This window comes from Artibeus jamaicensis, unplaced genomic scaffold (genome assembly GCF_021234435.1).
Source record: "Artibeus jamaicensis isolate MK-2021 breed Jamaican fruit bat unplaced genomic scaffold, CSHL_Jam_final contig_3126, whole genome shotgun sequence".
NCBI classification, from domain to species: Eukaryota; Metazoa; Chordata; class Mammalia; order Chiroptera; family Phyllostomidae; genus Artibeus; species Artibeus jamaicensis.
The window spans coordinates 16804318-16828625 of NW_026521723.1; the positions used below are offsets into that span (position 1 = coordinate 16804318).

At 40.7% G+C, this 24308-nt stretch overlaps 1 protein-coding gene across 5 annotated transcripts in view; it reads right to left on the minus strand.

Moving 5' to 3' along the window:
- Positions 1-587: 587 nt before the first annotated feature.
- CD80 (CD80 molecule) overlaps positions 588-24308 on the minus strand; it is a 35053-nt gene continuing 11332 nt past the window's right edge. For 4 of the 5 annotated variants that reach the window (XM_053663178.1, XM_053663177.1, XM_053663176.1 and 1 more), the window contains 5 exons: positions 20839-21159; positions 15316-15597; positions 8818-8949; positions 7498-7613; positions 588-4016 (listed from right to left, as the gene is read on the minus strand). In XM_053663178.1, coding sequence (XP_053519153.1) covers positions 7513-7613; positions 8818-8949; positions 15316-15597; positions 20839-21159 — 836 coding nt within the window. In that variant the 3' untranslated portion in view covers positions 588-4016; positions 7498-7512. The remainder of the gene's footprint in view (positions 4017-7497; positions 7614-8817; positions 8950-15315; positions 15598-20838; positions 21160-24308) is intronic. The other variant, XR_008391148.1, reaches the window with a different exon arrangement.

A 24308-nucleotide genomic window follows, 5' to 3' on the forward strand; every position in this document is an offset into this window, starting at 1 on the left:
AGCCTAAGTGTCCATCAGTAAGTGAGTGGATCAAAAAACTGTGGTGTATTTACACAATTGAATACTAGTCAGCAGAAAGAAAGAAGGAACTTCTACTATTCAAAACAGCATGGGTGGAACTGGAGAGCATTATGCTAAGTAAAGTAAGCCAGGCAGTGAAAGACAAATACCATATGATCTCACCTATAAGTGAAACTTAACAACAACAAAAATGAGCAAAATAGAACCAGAGACTCGTAAATAAAGAATAAACTGACAATGACCAGAGGTGAGGGGAGAGGGAGATAATGGAGGAAAGAAGGGGAAGGGGCAAGCAAAGGGACATGAATAGGGGATTCATGGGCATGAACAATGGGGGGGAACTGACACTGGGAGTTCGGGGGGTGTGGGCTAGGGAAGATCAATGGGGAAAAATGAGGGACAACTGTAACTGAACAACAATAAATAAAATAAATATCCTTGGGTGGAGGTTTTTTTTCAGTACTCCACATTCCACTCTTTAATAAGGCATTTTGCACTTATATGCATCAATGAAAATTTGAAACAAAAAGAACTTTAGTCAAACTTCTCTTCTTTTTCCAGCTTTATTAAATAGTTTAAAATTACATTTCTGTTATCTAGGACTTAAGTTGCATTTTCCATGACTTTTAAAACTGATTACATCAAATGAAACACAATTGTCTAAGTGATATAGTATACAAAACTAACATCTTGATTTCTGTGAAAATGCATTTCTCTGCAATTTCTGAACAACTCCAAATTATTCTTACTCTGAACATGGATGTTTACTCATAAAAGCCATAGATAGGTTTTAGATTTCATCTTTGTCAGAAAAATGTGTTCTAAACCTTTGTCACTTTCATATCAAGTAGCAACACCAAGTTATTCCTGTTTAGGCTTTTATTCCAATTTTCTTCACAGATGTTAAACACACATTTACCTTTTTATTTTGTTTACTCGCAATCACCTGTATGATCTATGTAGGGCCTGATACAGATGTTAATTGATGTTATTTAACAGATATTGAGGTCAGACAATCCAAGGTCATCATTATGCTAAAATTAAAGTTATTTATGGAAGCTCACAGACACTTTCAGAATTGGTTTTTGCTTTCTACGTGGGAACATATTCAAGAAACCCAGAATGGGCTTACTGGTCTGATTCAACTCTTCACATTCATCAATTCCTATTCACCAGTGGCAATGAAGGGGAGTTCTTTAACAAAGCATTATATATAACATCTTTACCAAACTAAACATAACTTTATTTTGTAGTTAAATGCAGAAAGTCAATTTTTCCCACCCCTTCCTCCTTTTACATGGCAAGTAAAGCTCACTGGCGTGGGAGTAGCCTCTATCTGCCAACCTTTGGCCAGTGAAGAGGATCCAGAAAAAATAATACAATGATCAATCAGAAAAAGGACAGGTGACAAAGGAAAATAATTAAGCTGTGGCCTCAACTGTGCATTCTTGTGCAAGGTGTCCTGATTCACCACAGCAGAAACAGTTGACTTCGCTTGTCTTGCCGCAGTTGATGGCCACATGACCAGTTTCACCACACCTATAGCACTTTACTATGGCACAGTCTTTTTGAATATGTCCAAATTCCCCACAAGAATAGCACTTCTGCTCATCTGCATGGTCACAGTCATGAGCCAGATGGCCTGGTTTGCCACAGTTGTAGCAGCATTGCTCTCGCTTAGGCTCCTTGCTGTCCTTGGCAATGTGGCCACCTTGACTGCAGTTATGGCAGGCATCCTCCTGAAGATCACAGTTCTTCGCAAGATGACCAGACTCACCGCCGCAATAACAGATATCTTCAGCATCTGAGCTGGCAGGCAGCGACACAGGCAAAGTGAGTGGCTCTCATGGCATCAGCTCTTTGTTTTCAGGAGTGTGCTTGCCTGCACCACACGTGGGTCTGCACACGGCCCTGCATACTGAGACTTTTTAAATGTATCCTATTTTATTATTTATTTATCTTTAGAAGGGAAGGGAAGGAGAGAGGGAGGCAAATATCAAGGTATGGTTGCCTCTCATGAGTCCCCTGCTGGGAACTGGCCTGCAACCCAGGCATGTGCCCTGACGGGGAATTGAACCGTGATCTTTTGCTTCACAGGCTCGAGCTCAATCCACTGAGCCACACCAGCCAGGGCATAAATGTATCCTATTTTAAATGAGAACTTTCTGATAAATATTTTACAAAAGAGGTTAAACTGGTATAAAACCATTTAAGGACACTGTCAGTCCAATATGAACGAGTCGAATATGATTTTTTAAACTAAACTATCTCTTTGAAGATTTAAAGCAATAGCTAGGTTGGAGAGGGACAGTTTAGTTTCTCTGTTGTTTCTCCTCCACGTCAGGGCAAATTAGTTGTGGCGAGGCCTACTTTCTTCTGAATCTGATGGAAAAGTGGGTGGATGACAAATGAAAACACCATGAAAAGTGCAATACTGGCTAAAACACCAATAATATTTCTATTAGCCTCATACAGGTGTATGAGGTCTATCCGGGAAAAGCCCAGCCATTGTTAATATAACAAGAACAATTTGTGTGACATCCATGTAACCTGGCAGGAAAGTGGAGTGGACTGGAATGTGCATGAGTGAACAGTAAAAATGTCACCATACTAGTCAGTGGGAGCAGCAGATGCCATTGAGTGAGCATATGCACTGTGTGGTCATCACATTCAAAATGACTGAGCAAGTAGAGCGATAAATCTGCATCAAATTTTGTGTTAAGCTTGAACATTCCTCCACGAAAACTACAGCGAGCCCTCACCTATCGCAGGAGTTACATTCCAGAGACCCTTGCAATAGGTGAAAATCCACAAAGTAGCAGCGTTATATTTATTTTATTTATATATATTTTAAGGCTTTATAAACCCTTCCTGCACTCCTATAAACCTTTCTCACTTTCTTATTAACCTTTCCCACACTCTTATAAACACTTTATATGCTCTTAAACACATTCTACACTCTTAAACCTATGTAATTTTAACAACATATAAAATTCTATATGGGTACTCACCAGTGAAGTACAGCAGGTTTAAGCCCACTGTATTGTGGGCTTAAACCCACAATACAGTGAAGCTGCAATAAGTGAACCGCAATATAGCAAGGGGATGACTGTATTTCACTTAGCGTAGCCTTCATTCTTTTCATCAAATTTGTGACCAAATTCAACCAATTCTGTGAGCATCCTGATTACCAGTGTTTTGAACTGTGCATCTCATAGGTTGGCTATCTCTTCATCGCTTACTTGTATTTTTTCTGGAGCTTTGATCTGTTCTTTTGTTTGGGCCATTTTTTTTTGTCTTGATGTGCCTGTTACATAGTGAAGGGTGGAGCCTTAGGTGTTCATCAGAGTGGGGCAACCCCCATCACCGGGCTGTGATGCCATATGTTGAGGAGAGGTCCAAGAGGGAACAATGGCGATTGCTCTACTCTCTGCTGGATTTCAGTCACTTCCCCAGCTTCCCCCAAGCAACTTGGGCCCTTCTGGTGCTGATTCCCATGTGGGTGGGTTTGTGTCCATTCTAGGACCCTGTGGGTCTCTCCAACAAACTCTCCTGTGAGGCTGGGAGTTTCTCCCAGCACCTCAACCCCCACAAGTGTTTTCAACTGGTGTTTTGAGACTTTATTTCCCCAAGCTGGGACCCTGGATTGCACAGTCTGTCTCGCTCCCCAGTTTCGCCTGGTTTATCTGCACACCAATGTGGGACCGCCTGGTCCGCTAGCTGCCTTGTGCACTGTTCCCCTCCACAATCCGTCATCTCGCTGGGCCTGCCAGCCACCACTTTGCTGTGACCCCTCTCTGCCCAGCCGACGAACTCCGTCCCTCCTACCGGTCTGGATGAATGTGTCTACTTTAACTCCTTGGTTGTCGGACTTCCACACAGTTCAATTTTCTGTCAGTACTGGTTGTTTTTCGTTTCTAAACTGTTGTTGTCCTTATTTTGGTTGTGTGAGGAGGCACAGTGTATCTACCTATGCCTCCATCTTGGCCGGAAGTCTATTTATTTATTTTTATAGAAAGGGAAAGAGAGGGAGAAAGAGAGGGAGAGAAACATCAATGTGTGGTTGTCCCTTGGGTGCCCTCCACTGGGGACCTGGCCCACAACCCAGGCATGTGCCCTGACTAGGTATTGAACCAGTGATCCTTTGGTTTGCAGGCCAGTACACAATCCACTGAGCCACACTAGCCAGGGCTGTAGAAGAGATTTTTAAATTACTAGAGGCAGTGAATTAACCAAACCAGATTGTCATTATGCACTGCCCAAGACACCGGAAGAGGAGTTCCCAGACAAGTCACTGAAACCAAAATACTGATTAAGCATCAAGACAAGGTGCCTGAGAGCCACCACTTCTTGGGGCTTTAATCCCCCATGTGGACTTGTCAGAACTTAAGCCCTGCTACACAGAACAAGAAGAATGGGCCCATGAATGAGCATTCTCTAACATTGACCATAATTCTATATGGAAGGTCAACACTTATGGCATATCCCATCCTCAAACACCCTCATGAAGGGAGCAGTTATGGATGGAACCTCATTAGACACATTTGAAGGGCCATCGTTTATAATGGACCATCCAGAGGATCACCCAAGCTTGTGAGATATGTGCCCAAAACAATTGTAAGACAGAACATTTTCCAACAAGAAAGGGGGTACAATATAAAGGGATATGCCCATTTGAAGACTGGCAAGTTGACTTTACACAGATGCCTGAAACCACAGGAAATTTTAAATTTTTATTAGTCTTCGTAGACACTCATTTTGAATGGTAGAGGCATACCCCCTAGAACTGAGAAGGCAACTGAAGTAGCAAACTTCTACTCAAAGAAATAATCCCTAGGTTTGGACTACCTTACATCATTCAAAGTGACAGTGGACTGTCATTCACTTCTGAAATCTCCCAGAAGATACGACAGGCACTACAGATTCGATGGAAATTATATGCATCTTGGAGATCCCAATCTACAAGGAAAACTAAGAAAATGAATCACACAATAAAGAATACCCTGGTGAAAATATGCCAGGAAACACTTTTAAAGTGGATCAGCACTTCCTATTGACTTGCTCTGGATTAGGGTAGCACCCTGAAGTAGGCTTAAATTAAGCCACTTTGAAATAGTTTATGGGAGACCCTTACAAGATTCTGTTTTAGAAATACCCTTTTTAGATTTAGAACGTGAATCAAAAATTTAAAAAAGCACAATATTAGGGCAAGGACTAACAGCTTTGCACAAGTTTGCTCACTGCAGCTGTCTACTCATCTGATGAGTCCTTATGCTCATTCCACAGGAGACTGAATCTTTCTAAAGACCTGGAAGACTCAAGGTCCTCAACAGCAGTTAGCTAAGCAATGGACCAACCCCTATGACATACTGCTAACAACACACTCTTCCCTAAGCTCACAGGAACCAAGCCTCAGATCCACCACACATGGATAAAGGAGGCACTACCTGAGGAAGACTTGGATCTTGCTGCTGCTGTTGATTTTGAAAGAGAAAGCAGAACTTGAACTCCTGAAGAAGATTTAAAATTCTTCTTTTGGAAAGGTAAAGTGCCTCCCAAATCTAAATGACAATGTTACTTTTTGTTTTATTCTGCATTTCCCAGACAATGGTTTCCTTGGCAAATTTATCCTGCTGTTGGGTATACCATCCAAAGACCCACTCAGGATTAGATCATGGGGATCCTTTATTGTCTCTAGCTTCTGAATTTGCTACAATTTTCCCTATGCTACTAGCCATACTACTAACTAAATAGATGATTGTTTGTATACCAAGAGTTCTCACTTTGGAAGCCCATTTGAAATACCATTTCTTGAAACATGAAGCAGTCTACCAGCTTGACTTGTTCAGCAGTGCCATCCCCTAGACACTGAGTAAGCCACCTTCCAAAACAGCAATCCTTCTCCCTTGCATAAAGGCTTTCCTCCATTCCTGACCTCCTTCCTTTACTAGAGGAATAATCTCTGGACCCAGGGATAGGTAAGACCATTCAGTGTAAGAGCCTCCCCCTGCTGCCTTATTGGCCAATAGGGAAGACTCCCCACTATTCCCAGTGACTATCTACAGTAACAGCATCAGTCTTTGAAATTCCAATGTTTCTTTTATATGAAAGACCTTGGGGTTTTAGGATAACACAAAATTGATATGGTAACATTGTGACTCACAAAAGACTCCCTTAAGAGAACAACCGTTTCAGACCCCAGATGGGTATATTATTATTCCATTGTATATAGAATCAGCCAGACCAAATCTAAAGTCTTGAACTCCATTTATTGACACCTAGTGTTTTTACCTGAAGCTTCTGGAAACTACCATTCGAAGAACAATGGAAAGAACTGAGGATATTTAGACTGAAGAGGTCAACTGGATTGTGAAAGTGAAAAGTTTTGAAGGTTTTCCTATAGGCACTGAGGGCTCTTTTGAGTTTTGGGGTGGGAAATCACATGGAGAAATAATTCTTTATGAAATTTGGCTTTGTGACTGGGTTGGTAGAGAACAGGAAAGATGTTGCTGAGTTAGTACACAATGACTCATAAGAGACATGAATGTGTCCATCAGTAGTGGGGGCTAAAGGAAAAAGAGTTGGTCAGAATAATGAGTTAGACCAAAAATATTACTTCAAAATGAACTTAATAAAGTAGTGTTTTGCAGATAATGAAAGACAGTGAATTGGCTGACAAGAGGCGGAACGGAACAACAAAGGAGGTTACAATAAGCAAATTGTATGTGGGGAGACAGCAGAGAGATGCCAATCATCTGTTTAGAGTAATCTGAATGAGGTTTCTGAGAAGGTGCAGTACAGGGAACCATTCTGTGTGGCAGTGGCGAATGTAGCCCAACCCGATTCAGAAAAAAAGTGGGGAGTGAGTTGGCACACAGGAGCCTACGGATCGGTTTTCCTGTGGGGAATCAGGCCTGCATTGTACCCAGGCTGCTTTGAGGCTTGCTTTTTGCTAAAACTCCCTCACCCCAAATTGAAGCAGCAAATATTTACTGCATATCTTTAAAGTGACTTCCTAAAGTCTGCGCTAAACCTCCCAAGTATGGAGTGTAACCAGTTCAACCACTTTTCCCCTTGATTTGCAAACATCCTTTTCTTTGAAGTAATTAACAACATTCTTTCCTTTGTTATCTGTAAAAGGTAATCACCTAAAGCAAACCTGTGCATAGTAAATTAGGACCATCCTTGGTGTAATGTACCCAGAAAAGCAATAAAAGCCTGTCCAGGCAGGGGTTGGGGCCCTTTCTCACTTAGAGAGCAGCCAAGCCGTCCCTTTTCACCATAGGACTTCTGTAGTCCATGTAAATTTGTTCATTGCAGCCACAACACACAGACCTTGCTGGCTGGAGTCCACATCAGTGAGATAAGAGGTAGAAGCTCTTAAATTTGGTACTGAGAGGAACAAAACCTTGTGCCTCCCGATGCCCATGATCTTTTTTGGTCCCACATTGGCAGAGAAGGGCTAAAGGGAGCTACCTCCAGATGTTCTGTTCATTCTGTTACTGTTGCATGTCTTGAGCAGATAGGAGAGATCGTTTCCATTTCCATACTCTCCTCATCCTTCCTCTCGCAGTGCGTCCTTGCAGCACGTCCTTGCAGATAAACATAAACAATAAAAATTTACTACATAGGTGAGTTTCCTTTAAATCATGCCCATATATTTCAGAAAGCCTTCAGACTGACTTAGAATGAGAGCAGCAGTTCTTAAACCAGGGGGTGATTTCCACCCCACTCCTTTTCCTAACAGGGGACATTTTGGGTTGTCACTGCTGGGGCAAAGGGTGCTACTGGTATAAAGTGAGTTGAGCTAGGGATGCTTCTAAATATGCTATAATGCACAGAATAGCACCTTAATACAAATAATTATTCAGCCCCAAATGTCTAGAGCACTAAGAATGGGAAATCTGAACATTCTTTATACCAGAGGTGTAAAACTGGGCAGTCTGTATCAGAAGCATCTTCGAGCCACCAGACCTTTTTCATCCTACCCATGGGTTGAATTGTTCATGGTAAAGAGTCTCTACTGACTTTCTTGACCTTTGACCTTTTTTGTGCTAAAGCTTAGCAAAATCAGCAGAGGTTGGTTTTCCCATTTTCTTTACTCAGTGTACATGATTTCTACTTCAAAAAAAGTAGGTACTCCAGGGTGACTATGGCCTTAGCTCGGGCCTGGCAGTTCATCTTCATTTCATAGAGACTGATAGTAGCATATGTGCAAGGCCAAACTTTTAAACTCACAGGGAAAAATATCCTGGATATTTCTTTCCTCAACCATTCCTGATCTTTCATCCAAAAATGTGTTCTGAAGAATTGAGGATTAGTAAAATCAGTCATGGCCATGTAGTTTCTCAGCCTCATTACTGCAGCTAACCCTCCTCCAAGAAAAGCATTCTTACCCCATTCCTGCCATTTATGACTTTTCTCAAATTCCAAATTGAAGATTAGAGTATCACATTGCATCAGAAACATTTTCACATGATGAAGCAAGCCTTGTTGACCCCCCCCCAAAATATCACAAAGTTAGGGGGGAAATAAAAGGACTAAATAAGAATTTAGTGTCTTGAGGGCAGTGATTTCTTATCTTTGTAATTCTAGTGTCTAGTAGAGTGCCAGGCACATAATAGGTGTCTAAGAAATGTCTGTCTAGTGAATGAACAGAACTTGTTGAGCCAAGGCAAAGAGACACTAAAGTTTCCATAGACTTTCTAAAAATGTGAATAGCCTAAAATCTCAGAGAGACGCTAAACCATAGTAATAGAGTTTGGGCTTCCAGGATGATAGTAGGATAGCACTTACTACCGTTGGGTCGGCATTTTAGGATTACCACACAGACAACAGCACAGAGAACAGCACAGGGAACAAGCCCAGATGCAATTGTGGTGGTCCAAGTCTGGGGCTTATCAGTAAAAGGAGGGGCAGTTGGCTCATCTGTGGAGGGAAATAAATAGTGTTAGCTCTACTGTACTTTCAACTGCCTGTTACCCACTGTATGGCCTCATATTTTGACAGAACTGTAAAGTGTATTTTTCACTTCTTTGCCTCATCGGCTCTCTAATATGCAGTTGACAGCATTTTCTTGCATGTCTTATCAATCAGATATATACTTGTGGGCCACTAATATCCAGATGCCAGACATTGAATGTAAAAAATAAATTTTGAGCTTTTGATGGGTTAAGATGGCATAAAAAGGAGTCTAAAGACACCTTAAAAGCCACCTTTCCTTTGTATCTCATTTTTATAGCTGTAATATATTACTATGCATTATTATTAATGATCAGTTGATATTGTATTCTAGATGTACCTTATTTTTTCTTATCCAGTTCTATCATGCCTTCTCCCTTTCTCTTAGCATGTTCTCTTAACATGTATGAGTGAGCACACATGTATACACACACCCCCCTCATCATAGCTGCCTAAACTTACAAGAGCCATTTTACATTCATTCTCAGATACACATTTTCACCATCCAGCCTACAGAATTTCTAGAAGGGTACCAGAGACCCAGAAAAGAACTAAGAATGTATGTGGCTTGGTATTAGGTGAGATGACTCTGGAGGACAACTCTGCAAACTGGCTGTCAGCTGCAGCACACAGGGGACAGAGAGAACACGAGGATGTGAGGAATGATGTAGGTGGAGAGTAGAAAGATGTGTGTGATACTGCTCTGTCCCTCCTGTTCAACAGCAGCTGCTACAACATTTATCTCCCAACCCCTTTATGAAATAGTTAGCAATAACATCTGGAGAAAGGGGCAGGAACACAGATTTAAAAAAATATGAATAGCCGTGGCTGGGTGGCTAAGTTGTTTGGAACATAATCCTGTACACCAAAAGGTTGCAGGTTCAATCCCCAGTCAGGCCAAGGTTGTGGGTTTGGTCCCCAGTTGGGGCACAAACGGAAGGCAACCAATCAATGTATCTTTGTATCGATGTTTCTCTGTCTCTCTTTCTTACCCCACTTCTCTCTCTCTCTCTCTCTCTCTATCTATCTCTCTCAAATTAATAAGCATATCCTTGGGCAAAGATTTTTTAAAAGGAATATTAGTAGCTCACCCTCTTCTGATTTCTCTGGAATAGATTACAATAAATATTGAACATTTACTAACTGTTCCTCATTTTTCTGATTACCAAGCCTTGTGGATAAATTTTGAAAGTCAAAACCTTTCCCTTCTTGGACTTCCATGACAGCACACTCTTCTATTTCTGTTTCTGTTTGTTATGACTCGGTTTTCTATATAGGCTCTTCTTCCTCCTTCTGTCCTTCAAATTTGGTTTTTCCCCATGGTTCCATTTGTGGTTTCATGCTTTTTTCACTAGCCCTAGTCCTCCTGGGTAATTTCATCCACACCCAAGATTTGAAACATCATCTGATTTCTAAATCTGTAGATCATATTCCTGATCTCATTTCTGAGCTCCAGATTTGTTTTTCCACCTGTCAACTAGATGGTTGGATGCCAGCATCTCCACTTGATTAAAACTGAGCTCACTATTCTTTCCACAGCATATGTACCACTTATAGTCTCACATTTTAGTGAATGGCATTACCATTAATTACCCAAATAAGAGTGAAGGCTTCTGTTTGTGCCAGTATGCTCCCATGGCCCTTCTTTTCTAGATTCAGAACATCTCTGCAATTGATTCCTTTCCCCCAAATCTCTAGCAGCAATTGCCTTAATTTAGATTTTTCTCATCTCCTACCTAGTAGCCTCCACACTCGTGTCTTTGCCTCTGGTTTCCTAGGCTGTAAGAATTCCTACACACTGCAGTATTTATTCTAAACTGCACAGTTGGTCAGAGTGCACCTACTACTTAGAGACTAGGGAAAGTTGGTTTTTTCTTTTTCCCTAAAGTACCGGATTACATGGGGACATCAAGTGATTACCAGTGCTGGCCTTTATAGACCAGAATGATACCCAAAATTACAACTCTTGCTGTTTATCTTGAGAGTGTAGAAGTTACACAGATTCTGACTCACTCCTGGCTTCCTCTGAGAGGCCACTCCCATGCATTTTCCAGACCCACTTAGCCTAGAGACAAGATGTGTATTTAAGGGGAAGAAGGAGGAACCAGTAACAGTAAACTGTCTGTCATAATGCCTATTGGGAACCTGCTAATATGCCAAGAACAGATGTAGAATCTAACTGCAAAGTTAGGTGGAGACATCTGCACATACAGATTATTAGACACCATGAGTGGGACTTCCTGATTTATCATCCCTTTCCACCCGCACACGGATGTCTTCCAGTACATCAAGGATTAACAAGTTTGGCAAGCCCAGACTAAAAGTATTGCAGGCTAAATTTATTGAATTAATAAATATGGGTGAGTGAGTATTTTTTGAGTATTTATATAGTAAAGCTTTATTCACATTGACTTGCAACATTTCTATGAGCTACACACCTAATTATGTTTGCTTATGCAGTCAGTCCTTGACTACCCACAGATGCAGTATTTCTTTTGACTCTAAATGATGCCTATAGTCCAGTCAATGATATCTGAAGTATTTATACACTCAAGTTCTCTGACCATAGAGGCAACACTAGTATTTAGCAAGATGCTTGCTATGTGATAACTACTTAAAGATTAAATAAAGGAATGAATAAACACATATACTTAATCATCTCTTTATTAATCATTGTGAATGTAGACTAATAGGGCAACAAGCTTTTATTTTTAATTAGACTGAAAGGGATTCTGCTCATCCTTAGCATGGAGGAAGAACTGAGAGAATGCATTTTAGGGAAAAAGATGATAAAGATGGGCAGTCTAATAATGTCATCTTTAAATAATAGCACCATCTTTTTATTTGAAGGGTTACATTCTATTTGCTGTAAGTTAGCAAACTACAGCACACAGGACAAATGAAGCTTGCCACCTCTCTTGTTGAAACACAGCAATGTTCTTCATTTGTGTCTGGTCTATGTCTGCTTTTATGATGTAATAGCAGGATTAAATTGTTGCAAGAGACCATATGACCTACAAGACTAAAGCGTTTACTATCGGACCCCTTTCTGAAAAATTTTGCCAACCTCTCTCCTAGAACATTACATATACCTATATTCCAAATGTAAATAATATTCAAAATAAAATATGATTGAAGCTATTATTACTAATGTGTTTGTTAATCCCCACCTTAGTCATACTCTAATTGGTTAAATAATGATAAATTAAGTGAAAACTAATGCTGAATTAATGAAGTATCTTTACTATATGATTCAGCTTATTTTATACATTTTTGAAAATACATAAAGATGATGGAGAGAAAGATGCAGTTGGACTATCAATAAAATCATCAAAATTTTCTTTGTAATTGAATTAATTTTCCCCAGGAAATTTTATAGTATTACCTATTGAGGAAAGTAATTAAAGAATCCACTTCAAAAAGAAAAGATCTATCTAAAATATCTCCTCTTAGCCCTGACTGGTGTGGCTCAGTGGATTGAGTCCCTGTCTGTGAACCAAAGGCTTGCTGGTTCAATTCCCACTCAGGACACATGCCTGGGGTGTGGGCTGGGTCTTCAGTTGGGGGCATGTGAGAGGCAACTGATCCATGTATCTATCACACAGTGATAATTCTCTCTCTCTTTTTCCCTCCCCTTCCCCTCACTCTAAAAATAAATAAATACAATCTTAAAAAGAAAAATATCTCCTCTACTCCAAGTAAAGACAAGAGGAAGACATAAGACATGCTCTAGATTACATATTATACTCTCTACTTACATATTATTGCATATCAAACTTAGTGTGTTGTTTAATACTGTGTAGTCACAAAATAATATTGTTGGGAGTGGGGATGAGAGGTGGAGAAAATGCCTATTTGTCCTCCATACAAGTTAGACATGTAGTTCAAGTATCTGAGTTCTCCTGTAACAATCCATTATGGGTTTGATGTGCATAAATTTATATAAACCCAACCTTTTGCACTTTTTATTTTCAGATGATTTTACTTCTTGGGAAAAGAAGATTCTATGAGTTTACCAAATGTAGGGTAAAGTATCTGGTTATGGTGTTTGCTCAAAAAGATGTCTTTTTTCTGCCAAGATGGAGGCATAGGTGGAGACGCCGTGCTTTCTCACACAACCAAGTTTAGAGACAACAAAATGTTAGCAACAGAAAACACAGCCAGAACACAGAGAATTGAACTTTTCGGAAGTCTGATAACAACAAATTCTTCAGCCTGACTGGTAAGAGGGGGGAAGCCAGCAGCTGGCGGAGCAGGGTTGCACAGGAAAACTCCGTCAGACAGGCTCAGGCACACAGTCCCAGGCATGGGGTTGCAATGGGTGGACCCAGTGAGCGACCCAGTGAGTGACCAGCAGACCCAGCAAGGGCGCAGAGCGGTGGGTTAACTGTGGTTGAGCATTCATGCACAGATAGACCTGCGAGGGAGTAGGCAGTGAGACAGGACTGAGCAGGCCCCAGCAGTGGGAGGCAGCAGAGAGGGCCGCTATTTCCCCACTCTGACCCTGCCCCCACATACAGTATCACAACCCATCGACCTGGGCTGCCCCACCCTGGTGAACACCTAAGGCTCTGCTCCTCATACTTAATGGGCCCGAACAGACCAAAAATGGCTCAGGAAGATCTCAAAGCCCCAGAGCCCATAACTCTAAGCAACAAAGAAATAGCAAAACTTTCAGATGCACAGTTCAAAACACTGGTGATCAGGATGCTCACAGAACTGGTTGATTTTAGTCACAAATTAGAGGAACATATGAAGGCTAAATTAATTAAAATGGAGGGAATTGCACAGGAAACCAATAGTGATGAAGAGGAAACTGGGACTCAAATCAAGGGAGTGAACCAGAAGGAAGAAAAAAATGACCAAACAGAAAAATACGAAGAGACAAGAATTCAAAAAAATGAGGAGAGACTTAGGAACCTCCAGGCCATCTTTAAATGCCCCAACATCGAAATTATAGGGGTACCAGAAGGGGAAGAGGAACAGCAACAAGTGGAAAACTTATTTGAACAAATAATAAAGGAGAACTTCCCCAATCTGGCAAAGGAAATAGACTTCCAGGAAATCCAGGAAGCTCAGAGAGTCACAAAGAAGTTAAACCCAAGGAGGAACACGCCAAGGCACATTATAATTACATTACCCAAGATTAAAATGAAGGAGAGAATCCTAGAAGCAGCAAGAGCTAAGGGAACAGTCACCTACAAAGGAGTTCCCATCAGACTGCCAGCAGATTTCTCAAAAAGAGACTTTACAGGCAAGAAGGGGCTGGAAAGAGGTATTCCAAGTCATGAAATCCAAAGACCTACAACCAAGATTGCTCTATCCAGCAAAACTTTCATTTAGAATGGAAGGACAAATAAAGTGCTTCTCAGATAAGATCAAATTCAAGGAGTTCATCATCACCAAGCCCTTATTATATGAAATGTTAAAGGGACTTATCTAAGAAAAAGAAGATAAAAAATATGAACAGTGAAAGGACAGCAAACTCACGGTTATTAACAACCACATCTAAAACAAAAGCAAACTAAGCAGACAGCTAGATCAGGAGCAGAACCATAGAAATGAAGATCACATGGAGGGTTAGCAACAGGAGAAAGGGGTAGAAGGTACAGAAAATATGTAGCATAGATGGTAGATAGAAAATAGATAGGGGGGCAAGAATAGTATGGGAAATATAGAATCTAAAGAACTTGAGACACATGGTCATAAACTAAAGGGGGGAATGGTAGGGGTAGGGGGTGCAGGGTGGAGGGGAATGAAGGGGGGAATAGAACAACTGTAATGGCATAATCAATAAACTAAAAATTTTAAAAAGAAAAAATAAATAAAACATTCTTAGAATTAGACAATTTTTTAAAAAAAGAAAAAAAAAGGATGCCTTTTTTCAGGCATTATCCATAGACAATTTGTCATTCACCTTCTTCACCAGACTTGGTTCTGAGTGAACCAGTAGTTCTTTAAAGTCACTGTTACCCACAAAAGACAATGATCTGACACCATGGGACCATGGAGAGGGGATGACCAACAAGAAACTGCCCAAGTCCTGAGAGAAATTTCAAAGAAGGACAAAGATAAATGCTTTCAATGACAGCAACATTGTTACCACAACTTCCTAAGATGACTATTTGATGGATAACACTTATTTGGACTCTAAATTTTAGAATTTTTATTAAAGAAAAAAATTAATCTAGTAATATTATAGTCATACATTGTAAATGATAAGGTATGTGTCTAAAATACTACATAAAATACAGTTAAATGCACAATTTTAAAGTGTATCTGGCTGAGTTATTTTTTTTAGATTTTCCACTGTAGAAACTCCCTAGGACTTACATTTTTGCCAGTTGAAGATATGTGATACCATTAAGTCTCCATACTTGACAAGACACATGAAGCTGTGGTTGTCTGTCACATTGAAATCCAGTTCACTGCTAATAGTGTACAGCTCACTTTCAGGATCTTGGGTAACTGTTGTGTTGATAGCATTTAATTCTTTTCCATTTTCCAACCAGGAGAGGTGTGGTTTTGGAGAACCTCCAGAAGTTGAACAAATTATCCTTTTGATGTTAGTAGATGGATTTCCAAGCTCAGTTATACTTGGGACAGGGAAGTCAGCTGAAGAAAGAACAAGAATATTATTATATATGAGTGCGAAAATGAGATAATATTACAACTTTTCACAAGTCATTAGTAGTCATCTGTACTCCAAAGACTAACACTGGTTTGAATAGCAATTCTTTATTCCTTTTTTTAAAAGATTTTATTTATTTCTCTTTAGAGTTGAAGGGAAGAAGAGAAGGAGAGAAATATCAATGTATGGTTGCCTCTCTCGAGTCCCCTGCTGGGAACTGGCCTGCAACCCAGGCATGTGCCCTGACTGGGAATCGAACCACGATCCTCTGGTTCGCAGGCCCGCACTCAATCCACTGAGCTACACAAGCCAGGGCTATTCCTTTTCATAGGGGTAAGAGGGCAGTTATTAGAGAAATAAGAAATAGGTTCACATGAATAAATATTGACACACAACTTGAATTTACAAGAAATGAAGAGAAAAATAACAGACAACATTTATTGAGCTCTTAATTCTTGTTAGATCTGGGCATTTTCTCATTTTGTCTTTCAACAACCCTAGGAGGTAGGTTGTAGATTAAGAAAATCAAATATCAGTAATTTCATATGATATAATTAGTAATTTCATAATCTAATACAATTTGTATTTTATAAATAATGATGTTGAGGTCTAATCACAAGCAATAAGTGGCAGAACTGGTATTTGAGTCCAAGTTTTTCAGTTACCAGGGCCTTCTTTTTCTTTGCCTTTCTTTCTTTTACTTTGTTTCTTTCCTTTCACAAGCTGGCTCTCTTTTACTCATCAATTTATTAGTTAATATTATATTAAATGTTATGAACCTACCACCCAGCTTGAGAACCGGGACACTGACAGTAACTTATTTACATATACTTGTATGGTCTCAGCTATCCTGTCTCCTACTTCCCACATCTAATGTAACAACTACCCTAAATTTTATTTAGCGCCCTCTAGTCTTTTCATTGGGTGAATTTCTGTCCAGCCTTTTCATTGGGTGAATTTCTGTCCAAAACCATACAATCATTAGGAATCATTTACTAATCCCCTCGCCACTCTGGTATAACAGAGAGACCTTCCTAGCATTCGTCCAAGATACCTGGGGCACTCTTTCACTTGTCCAGTTGAGCCCTAATAAGATATTAAAGTATATTCAAGCAAAGCATAGTGGAATGACTGCAGAGAACACAGGGGAAAGCTCCCCTCACCTCTTCCTCACTTACTCTTAGATTGAAAGAATTTATACTTTTTGGCACGAATGTGGGGAGTGTATCCTCTCATACTTCATCCCATAGCTTTCTTTTCAGAATTCTGAGTCCCAAGAGAGATGTAGTATAGCCAAGTGGTCGTCAAGAGCAGGTTTTAAAACCAGTTTTACCTTTTAACCCTGGGCCAGTTACTTGACCACTTTTAGTCTTAGTTTGCTCAACTGTACGATGAGCATAATAATACCTACTTTGTAGAGCTGTAAGCATTAAATGACATGTTAATATAAATTACATAGCACAGAACTTAACACAAGGACAGTAGTTAGTAAACTGACTCTTGTGGGTCTTAAATTTGCCCCCTCTTAGATGAGTTTCCTTATTTAAATCAGGTTGTTAGGGGAAAGTTCCAGGACTGTCTGGTAGCACTGTGAATAAGAAGGAAAGGGGCAGCTTATGACAGGTGATTATAATTGCCAAGAAAAGGGAAAACTTGGACTTGGTTGGCGGTGAAGTCACCTTTCTTTTTTTAATTAGTCCTGTTTCTAAATTAAGTCTGACATTTTCCTGTGCCATTTTTAGTTGACATTAATATTTCCTACTCCTGTAATTTATCCTATAAGATCAAATTGTTACACTGGTAGCTGACATTAAGAATATTCCCTTGTTTCTACACATCCAAGTAACTCATGTCCTGAAGTGTAATTCTTGTTCATTTCTACACTCTGCTTTTCTGAGAAGTAGATAAACCACAAGGCACTAATACCAGGAATTGTATTAAAAATCAGCTTTTCAAGGTCTGGCTCAGCTTAGAACAGCCTCAGCTCTGTCTCCTGTCCCTTCTGTAAGGTGATCTGTTCAGAATAACAGCTCCTAAGGCCTTGCAAGACCGTGAGCCATAAAAGAATTACTCCTCTGTTCTCATTTTAATTAGTTAACCCAAGTTTTCACCATTCTTAATGGGTAGGGTAAAAATACCTTAATAGGAGAAGAAGAGGTACACATGTTTTAGAAAGTAAAAATCCATTAACTAGTTAATATGTTAACTAGTATAACTAGTTCTTCAAATGTACTGGTTAATGGAAGCTTTCATACACTGGTGTGCTGATACATCATTTTGCAATCTTAAGGCAAATGTAGAGAAACCAAATTGTCCTGGTTAGCCTGAGATTTTTCCAGTTTTAGTACTGAAACCCTGTAGGTCTGAGGAGAATCTTCAGTCCTGGGCAAAATGGGATAGTTGGTCACTCTAGCCAACAGACAGACAATTTATAATTTCTTGTTCCTCCCACTGTGGTCCTCAGCAGCCACACAGGCATCACCTGGAAGCTTGTTAGAAGTGTAGCATCTCAGATCCAACTTGAGACCTGCTGCATTTGGGTCTGCATTTTAACAAGATCCCCAAGTCATAGGCCCATTTGCATTTGCAAAGCACTGCTCTCTGTGGGCTCAGTTGGAAAAATCAGAATTGGTTCTGGGTCAAATTAATCAGGTATTATTTCCCTTTGTGTCTTCCCTTACCTGATTTGAGTGCTCCACCCCACTCCCGAGGCCTTCCGCACTCTCAGGTTGCCCACGTTGACCTATCCTTTCCCTCCTATATAACGCGCTGCTAGGGGCTGTCCTCCCTGAAACTCTGCCTCTTTTCTACCAAAATGTACATGTCCTGAGTCTACTCTCTGTGTACTCTGTTAGAGGAAGATGTACCTAATGTAATTAACTGATACAGACTACTCTGTCTGTGGTGCCACCTCCCTTAGGGAACATGTTTTCACTTTTAGCAGGACCTTAGAGGGGAGGGTCATAATAGCAGGAGATCCAGGAATCAACACATGTAAGAATTTTGGAGGAAGTGGGCTTCTTAGAGCCCCTCAAATCCCACCACCACATAGTCCCTATTTCCACGAGTAGGAAAGACACAGATTGAGGTTTAAGATAAGTCCATGTAACTTCGCCTTACCACCTAAATGTTAGGTGCGAACTGGGTGCTACAGATCATAGCTAAAGACCAAAGCAGGGAAGAATGGTGAAGAATTTACTACATTATCTGTTATCAAGGTTAATCATTATCTTTTTGTTGCTTATTTTCTTTTTTATGTTTATTTTCTCAATTAGACGTGACATTCAATATCATATTCGTTTTAGGTATACATTGGCAGTTAGACGTTATATAACTTACAAAGTGATCCAGTAAATCTTGTACCCACCTGGCACCATACATAGTTATTACAACATTGTCTTTTATTAAGAGGTTTGGTTTCCATTAAAGGCTCAAGCACCCAGGGAGAAAAAGAAATGTATTTGAATTTTAAGTGTGAGGGAATGGCCCAGGGCTGTATTCCTCAACAAGGGCTCAGGTTACATCACACTGTCATCTGTAAGTCAAGGCTTCTTTTGACCCAAGATAAGAAATGCTTACCCTTCACAGTAGATGTACATTTAGGGCTTTGATTCATGAGTTAATTTCCTTTTCCGGTGACAGGCATAAATTATGATTTCAGTTCTCTCACATCTAAATTTGTAGGAATGACTTTTAGATGAGAGCTTCAAATATACAATAAATATAATAGTACAATAGCCATAATAATAAATATTCAAATACTATTTGAAAAATATTTATGCCTGCATTGCTCTTATACCTTTCAACATGAGTTCATATGAATATATTACTAGATCAGGACAGTTAATAGTAGAGTTACCTCAATTCAAATATGTCCCCAAATGATTCAGAAGGCATTCATGTCATTAGAGTGCCCCAGAACGATTGTCATGAACTTGGATTGTCAAAGTGCAAGAAATATAACAGGGTGCAGCCAAAGGGTGGGGAGCAAATAGGGATTTGTAATGGGGTCCAGAACTCAGGGTGTCCAGGAAATATTAGAAAAACAATATGTATAGGATGTCCTCGCCCCTCTCACAAGTCTGAACTGGGGGATGGGACACATGGAGTAGGGCCATTGAGAACTGTTTTGCATAGTAACAGCTTTGTAGCTAACTTCTGGCATGGTCATTTAACATATCTATAGCCTTTAACTGGTTTCATGAATATGTCAAATAGCTGTAGCCATGCTTTGAGCTGGGGGATGGAAGTGACTTCCACCCAAGATGTAACTGGGAGGCAACTCCCCCTGGTTACAGTGCCTGTGTGAGAGCTTGGAGATGATTGGCTCCACATCATGGGGCCATGCCTGCCCAGACTCACTATGGCAGCCCAGTACAGCTGGAAGGATATGGGAGTGCTGGAAAGTATAACCAGTTGTGGGAAGAGTCAGAAATGAGGCTGCAGAGGAAGACTGGCACTGGAATTTAAACCCAGGCACGGCAGCCATGCCAAGGGTGGGGACCACATGGCTTTGGCGGAGGTGGGACCCTGTGGCTTGGGCAAGAGTCAGGACCACACAGCTTTGGGGTGCTCCCTTTTGCCACGTAGCTTAGGCGCAGGAGAGACTTTGCCTGGAAGGAAAAAGGTAAAAGGACTCTAGCTGGTAGGCCATGAGAAGGTGACACGTGGCTTTGGATTAACTGGAAATCATAGCAGCAACATAGCTGATGGTGCCGGGAGCCTTCTTTTCCTGAGATATGGCACCCCGGACTGGGCAGAGAAGGGACTGTGTGCACCTGTGGGTATTCTAAAGGACTTTGGTATTTTAATGAAGACATTAAGTCATTACTCTAAGTCTTTATAACTTTTAAATAAATAATTTTTTTCCTTTTCACCAATCTCTGGCATTGAGAGACATCTTTCCCTTTGCCCTTGGCAGTGGGCAAAGTGAACCTAGTACAATGAGGGGAACCCCTGGGAACAAAGGGGGGTCCTTTGGGTAATAGGCTATTGTTCACTCCCCCTGGGTCTATTCTGTAACAGAAATGCACACTAGGAGTTATGTCCAGGACATTGTGAGAAATCAGTTAGGGTTTACTGTAAAACTAGAGATTCACTTAGCCCTAAGAAATACAGTGAGATACATCCCTCTTTGAGAAAATGTTCACCTAATTCAATATGAGTATATTTTGAAGGGCATCAAGAGTCTGCAGACTTAGAGTAAATCAGAAAATTCCACTGACCTCTGACCAGTAAGCTCACCGGCTTCAAATGTACCATTTGGAAAACCCCTTTCTCAGGTTTCTGAATGATGCAGTCGTAGATGCCACTGTCCGACAGTTGCAAAGCCAGGATCACAATGGAAGGGTTATTGGTGATGGTAGGGATGGTGCGGTTCTTGTACTTGGGCCACACTTTTGCTTCTCCAGATATGACACTCAGCACCACATCTTTGGGTTTTTTTTGCCAGTAGATGCGAACTTTTGTCAGGTCATCAGCGGAGATATTGTAATCACAAGGTAGTACTGCTGTATCTTTCACTCTCTTGACCACCTGGCTGATGCCTAAGGAATAGGCAAATAGAACAAGACTTTATTTATTTATTGTACATATATCCCTGCACAAGCAGGAAATCAGAGCTGGCAGTAACAGAACTCACGGCATTGTATCTAGTGACCAAGCACAATCAAAGAATGCAGTTTAGTTTCGATATTTTATTGGGGTTAAAAAACAAATAAAATTTGCCATCTTGACTATTTTTAAGTGTACAGTTCAGCAGTGTTCAGTGTATTTACATTGTTGTGAAACAGATCTCCAGAACTTTTTCATCCTGCAAATCTGGAGCTCTATACATATCAAGTAGTACCCCTTTCTCTTTCTCCCTGATTCCTGGTAACCAGCACTCAACATGTTTCTATGAATTTGACTACTTTAGATAGCACACATAAGTGGACTCATGCAGTATTTGTCTTTTTGTGACTGCCTTATTTTACTTAGCATAATGTTCTCAAGTTTCATGCATGTTTTAGCATGTGCTAGAATTTCCTTCCTGTTTAAGGAAGGATAATAAGATAGTGATCATAATGAATACTATTCTATAGTATATATTTTCTTTCTCCATGTATCTATTAATAGACAGTGGGGTAGGAGGTCCACTAGTCCCGTAAGAAGAAGGACTTTGGGAAATATAGCATGTGAATGCCAGCCACAGGTTGGACATGTACTCAACCCCACAGGGATATAGAAGTCATAGTTAAGAAATGTGATCTCTTGAGGGGATTTTCTTTTCTTTTTTTTAAATTTTAATTTTAATTAAAAAATTATTTATTTAATTGTTGTTCAAGTACAGTTTTCTGTCTTTTTACTCCCATCCCAGCCCACCCCCCCAGCCCTCCCCACCTCCCTCCCATTTCCACCTCCCTTAGTTGTCCATGTGTCCTTTATACTTGTTCCTGTGAATACTTCCCCTTTTCCCCTGAAATTCCCTCCCTTCTTCCTTCTGGTCACTGTCAGCCTGTCCTCTATTTCAGTGTCTTTGGTTATATTTTGCTTGCTTGTTTATTTTGCTATTTAGGTTCCTGTTAAAGGTGAGATCATATGGTATTTGTCTTTCACTGCCTGGCTTATTTCACTCAGCATAATGCTTTCCAGTTCCATCCATGCTGTTGGGGATTTTCATGATCATTTTCACAGATGGTCTCTTTGATCTCCTGATCTGGATGCTCTAGGGTTGCCCTTTATGCAGTTTGTGTGGGCTCTCAAGCTGTACTTTGGCTTTGATTATTGATGGCTCATTCGTTGCTGGGTTCTCTCCTGTGGCTGGCTGATTGGGAGTCACAGCTCCCACCACATCTTGTATGCAGTGGTACAGGTGCTGGTTAATAAGGCTACATTACCCAGAAACCCAAACCCATGCCAATAAAAGTACCCCATTCCACATCAGCAATATCAACAGCAATGGAACAAAGATTAACTAAGGTGGAGAGAGATTAAGAATATTATAAAACAGGAAAAAAGGAATATGAGATGACTAAAGGAGAGAAAAATGATTTTGAGAGGGATGAGGGAGGAGGACTAATACTAGTAGGGGATAGAAAGAAGGCAAGGAAAGGGACAAAATAAAATTAAAAATTAAGAAAAATAGGCAATAGCAAAATGAAGTAAGAGAAGGGGAGAGTATAATATGATGTTTGAAATAGAGAACCAAAGGTAACAAAATTTCAGAAAAAGCACGAGAGGGTCAATAACAATGAGCAAAGATTAATAAAGGTGGAAAGAGAATAAAAATATAAGAAGGTGAAAAAGAGTGTGAGCTGACTAGAGGAAAGAAAAATGATTTTGAGAGGATAGAGGGAGGATAAATAAAGTAAGGAATAGGAACAAGGTGTAGCATAGGGGAAAATATACTACTATTTACAATGAAAATAAGAAAGGGCAAAAAAATACCTTATTCCAAAATGGAATAAGACAAGGGAAGGGTATGATGTGAGATCTGAAATAAAAATAAAATAAAATAATATAAAAATCTAAATAAAAAGAATAAAAAATAAAAGACAAAGAATAGTTCATTCGTTGGAATACAATTGGAACAAAAGAAGAAATATTAAAAGGCTATGCAAAGGGAAGAAAAAATAACGCAAATTCCAAAGAAGAACAAGTGGGATTCGTCTCAGCAGTTTGGTGTTTGCCTTCTGTCTTCTCTTTCTGGACCTGCCTCTGGCTTTTTATCATTTCAAGGTCTCAGGGTGGGTCATCCAACTTCTGCCAGCACCATTTGTATCACCTTCACCTGCCTCTAGAGGGGGCTTCTATTGTGATGGGGAGGGTGGGACCCCGGGGTCTCCACTGCGAGGCACTGTTCAGTCTTCTGGAAAAATTGGTGCATCTCCCCTCCCCCCCCACACCACCAATCTTGGTCTGTCCCACTTTATTTCCAATAATCTATAGTTTCTGATGAACTAGCTGACCGTTTCAAGGGAGAGGCGAATCTGTGTAAGAGGGTCAGCTCTTTCCCGCTTGGTACTGATGGCAGTTCTGTATGCCAGCCAAGGCTAGGTGAGGCCTCGATTCTCTCTTGCTGCACTGGTTTCTAATCTTCCTGTTTTGCAGGCCTCAGTGGAATTAAGGCCCTAGGAACCAGTGTATTTTGTCTCCCTGAGAGAAGTTCAAAATGAGCCCTTTGGGTGTTTCTTTTTCTGTCTTTCTCTTGCGGAATGCACGCAACAGGGGGTTCTTGAACCTGTCCTGCCTCTCTTGCACAGCTTCCTCATTTAATGTGGTGGTGCTTGCAATCCTGCAGGAGGTGGGGGCTGGGTGCATCCTTCCCTTCCCAGAGGCTTGAACTCGGAGGGCAAGGGAAGGAAGGGAGTTCTCTGCCTGGCTGTAAATAATCTCAGGTGCTCAACTCCTGCCTATCCAGTTCCCAGTCCCCTGCCCTTATAACAGACACAGTTGCAAACTCTCCACTCTCCGCAGTCTCCAGCCTGCTAGCTGGGCCTGGCTGGGGCCAAGAAATCCCCTTGCTGTGCACCTTTCTGATCTCCCTGCCCAGCTGTATTCAGTGGGAGCAAACTGCACTTTTTATCTTTTACCTTTGTTGGAAGGGCAGCTGTGCACAGCGTCCCTGCCCAGCATGCTTCAGCTCCCCTTTTAAAAAGTCTTTCTGGGCACACCCACTGCAGAACTGAGTCACTGTCTGGTTTTCCACACACAC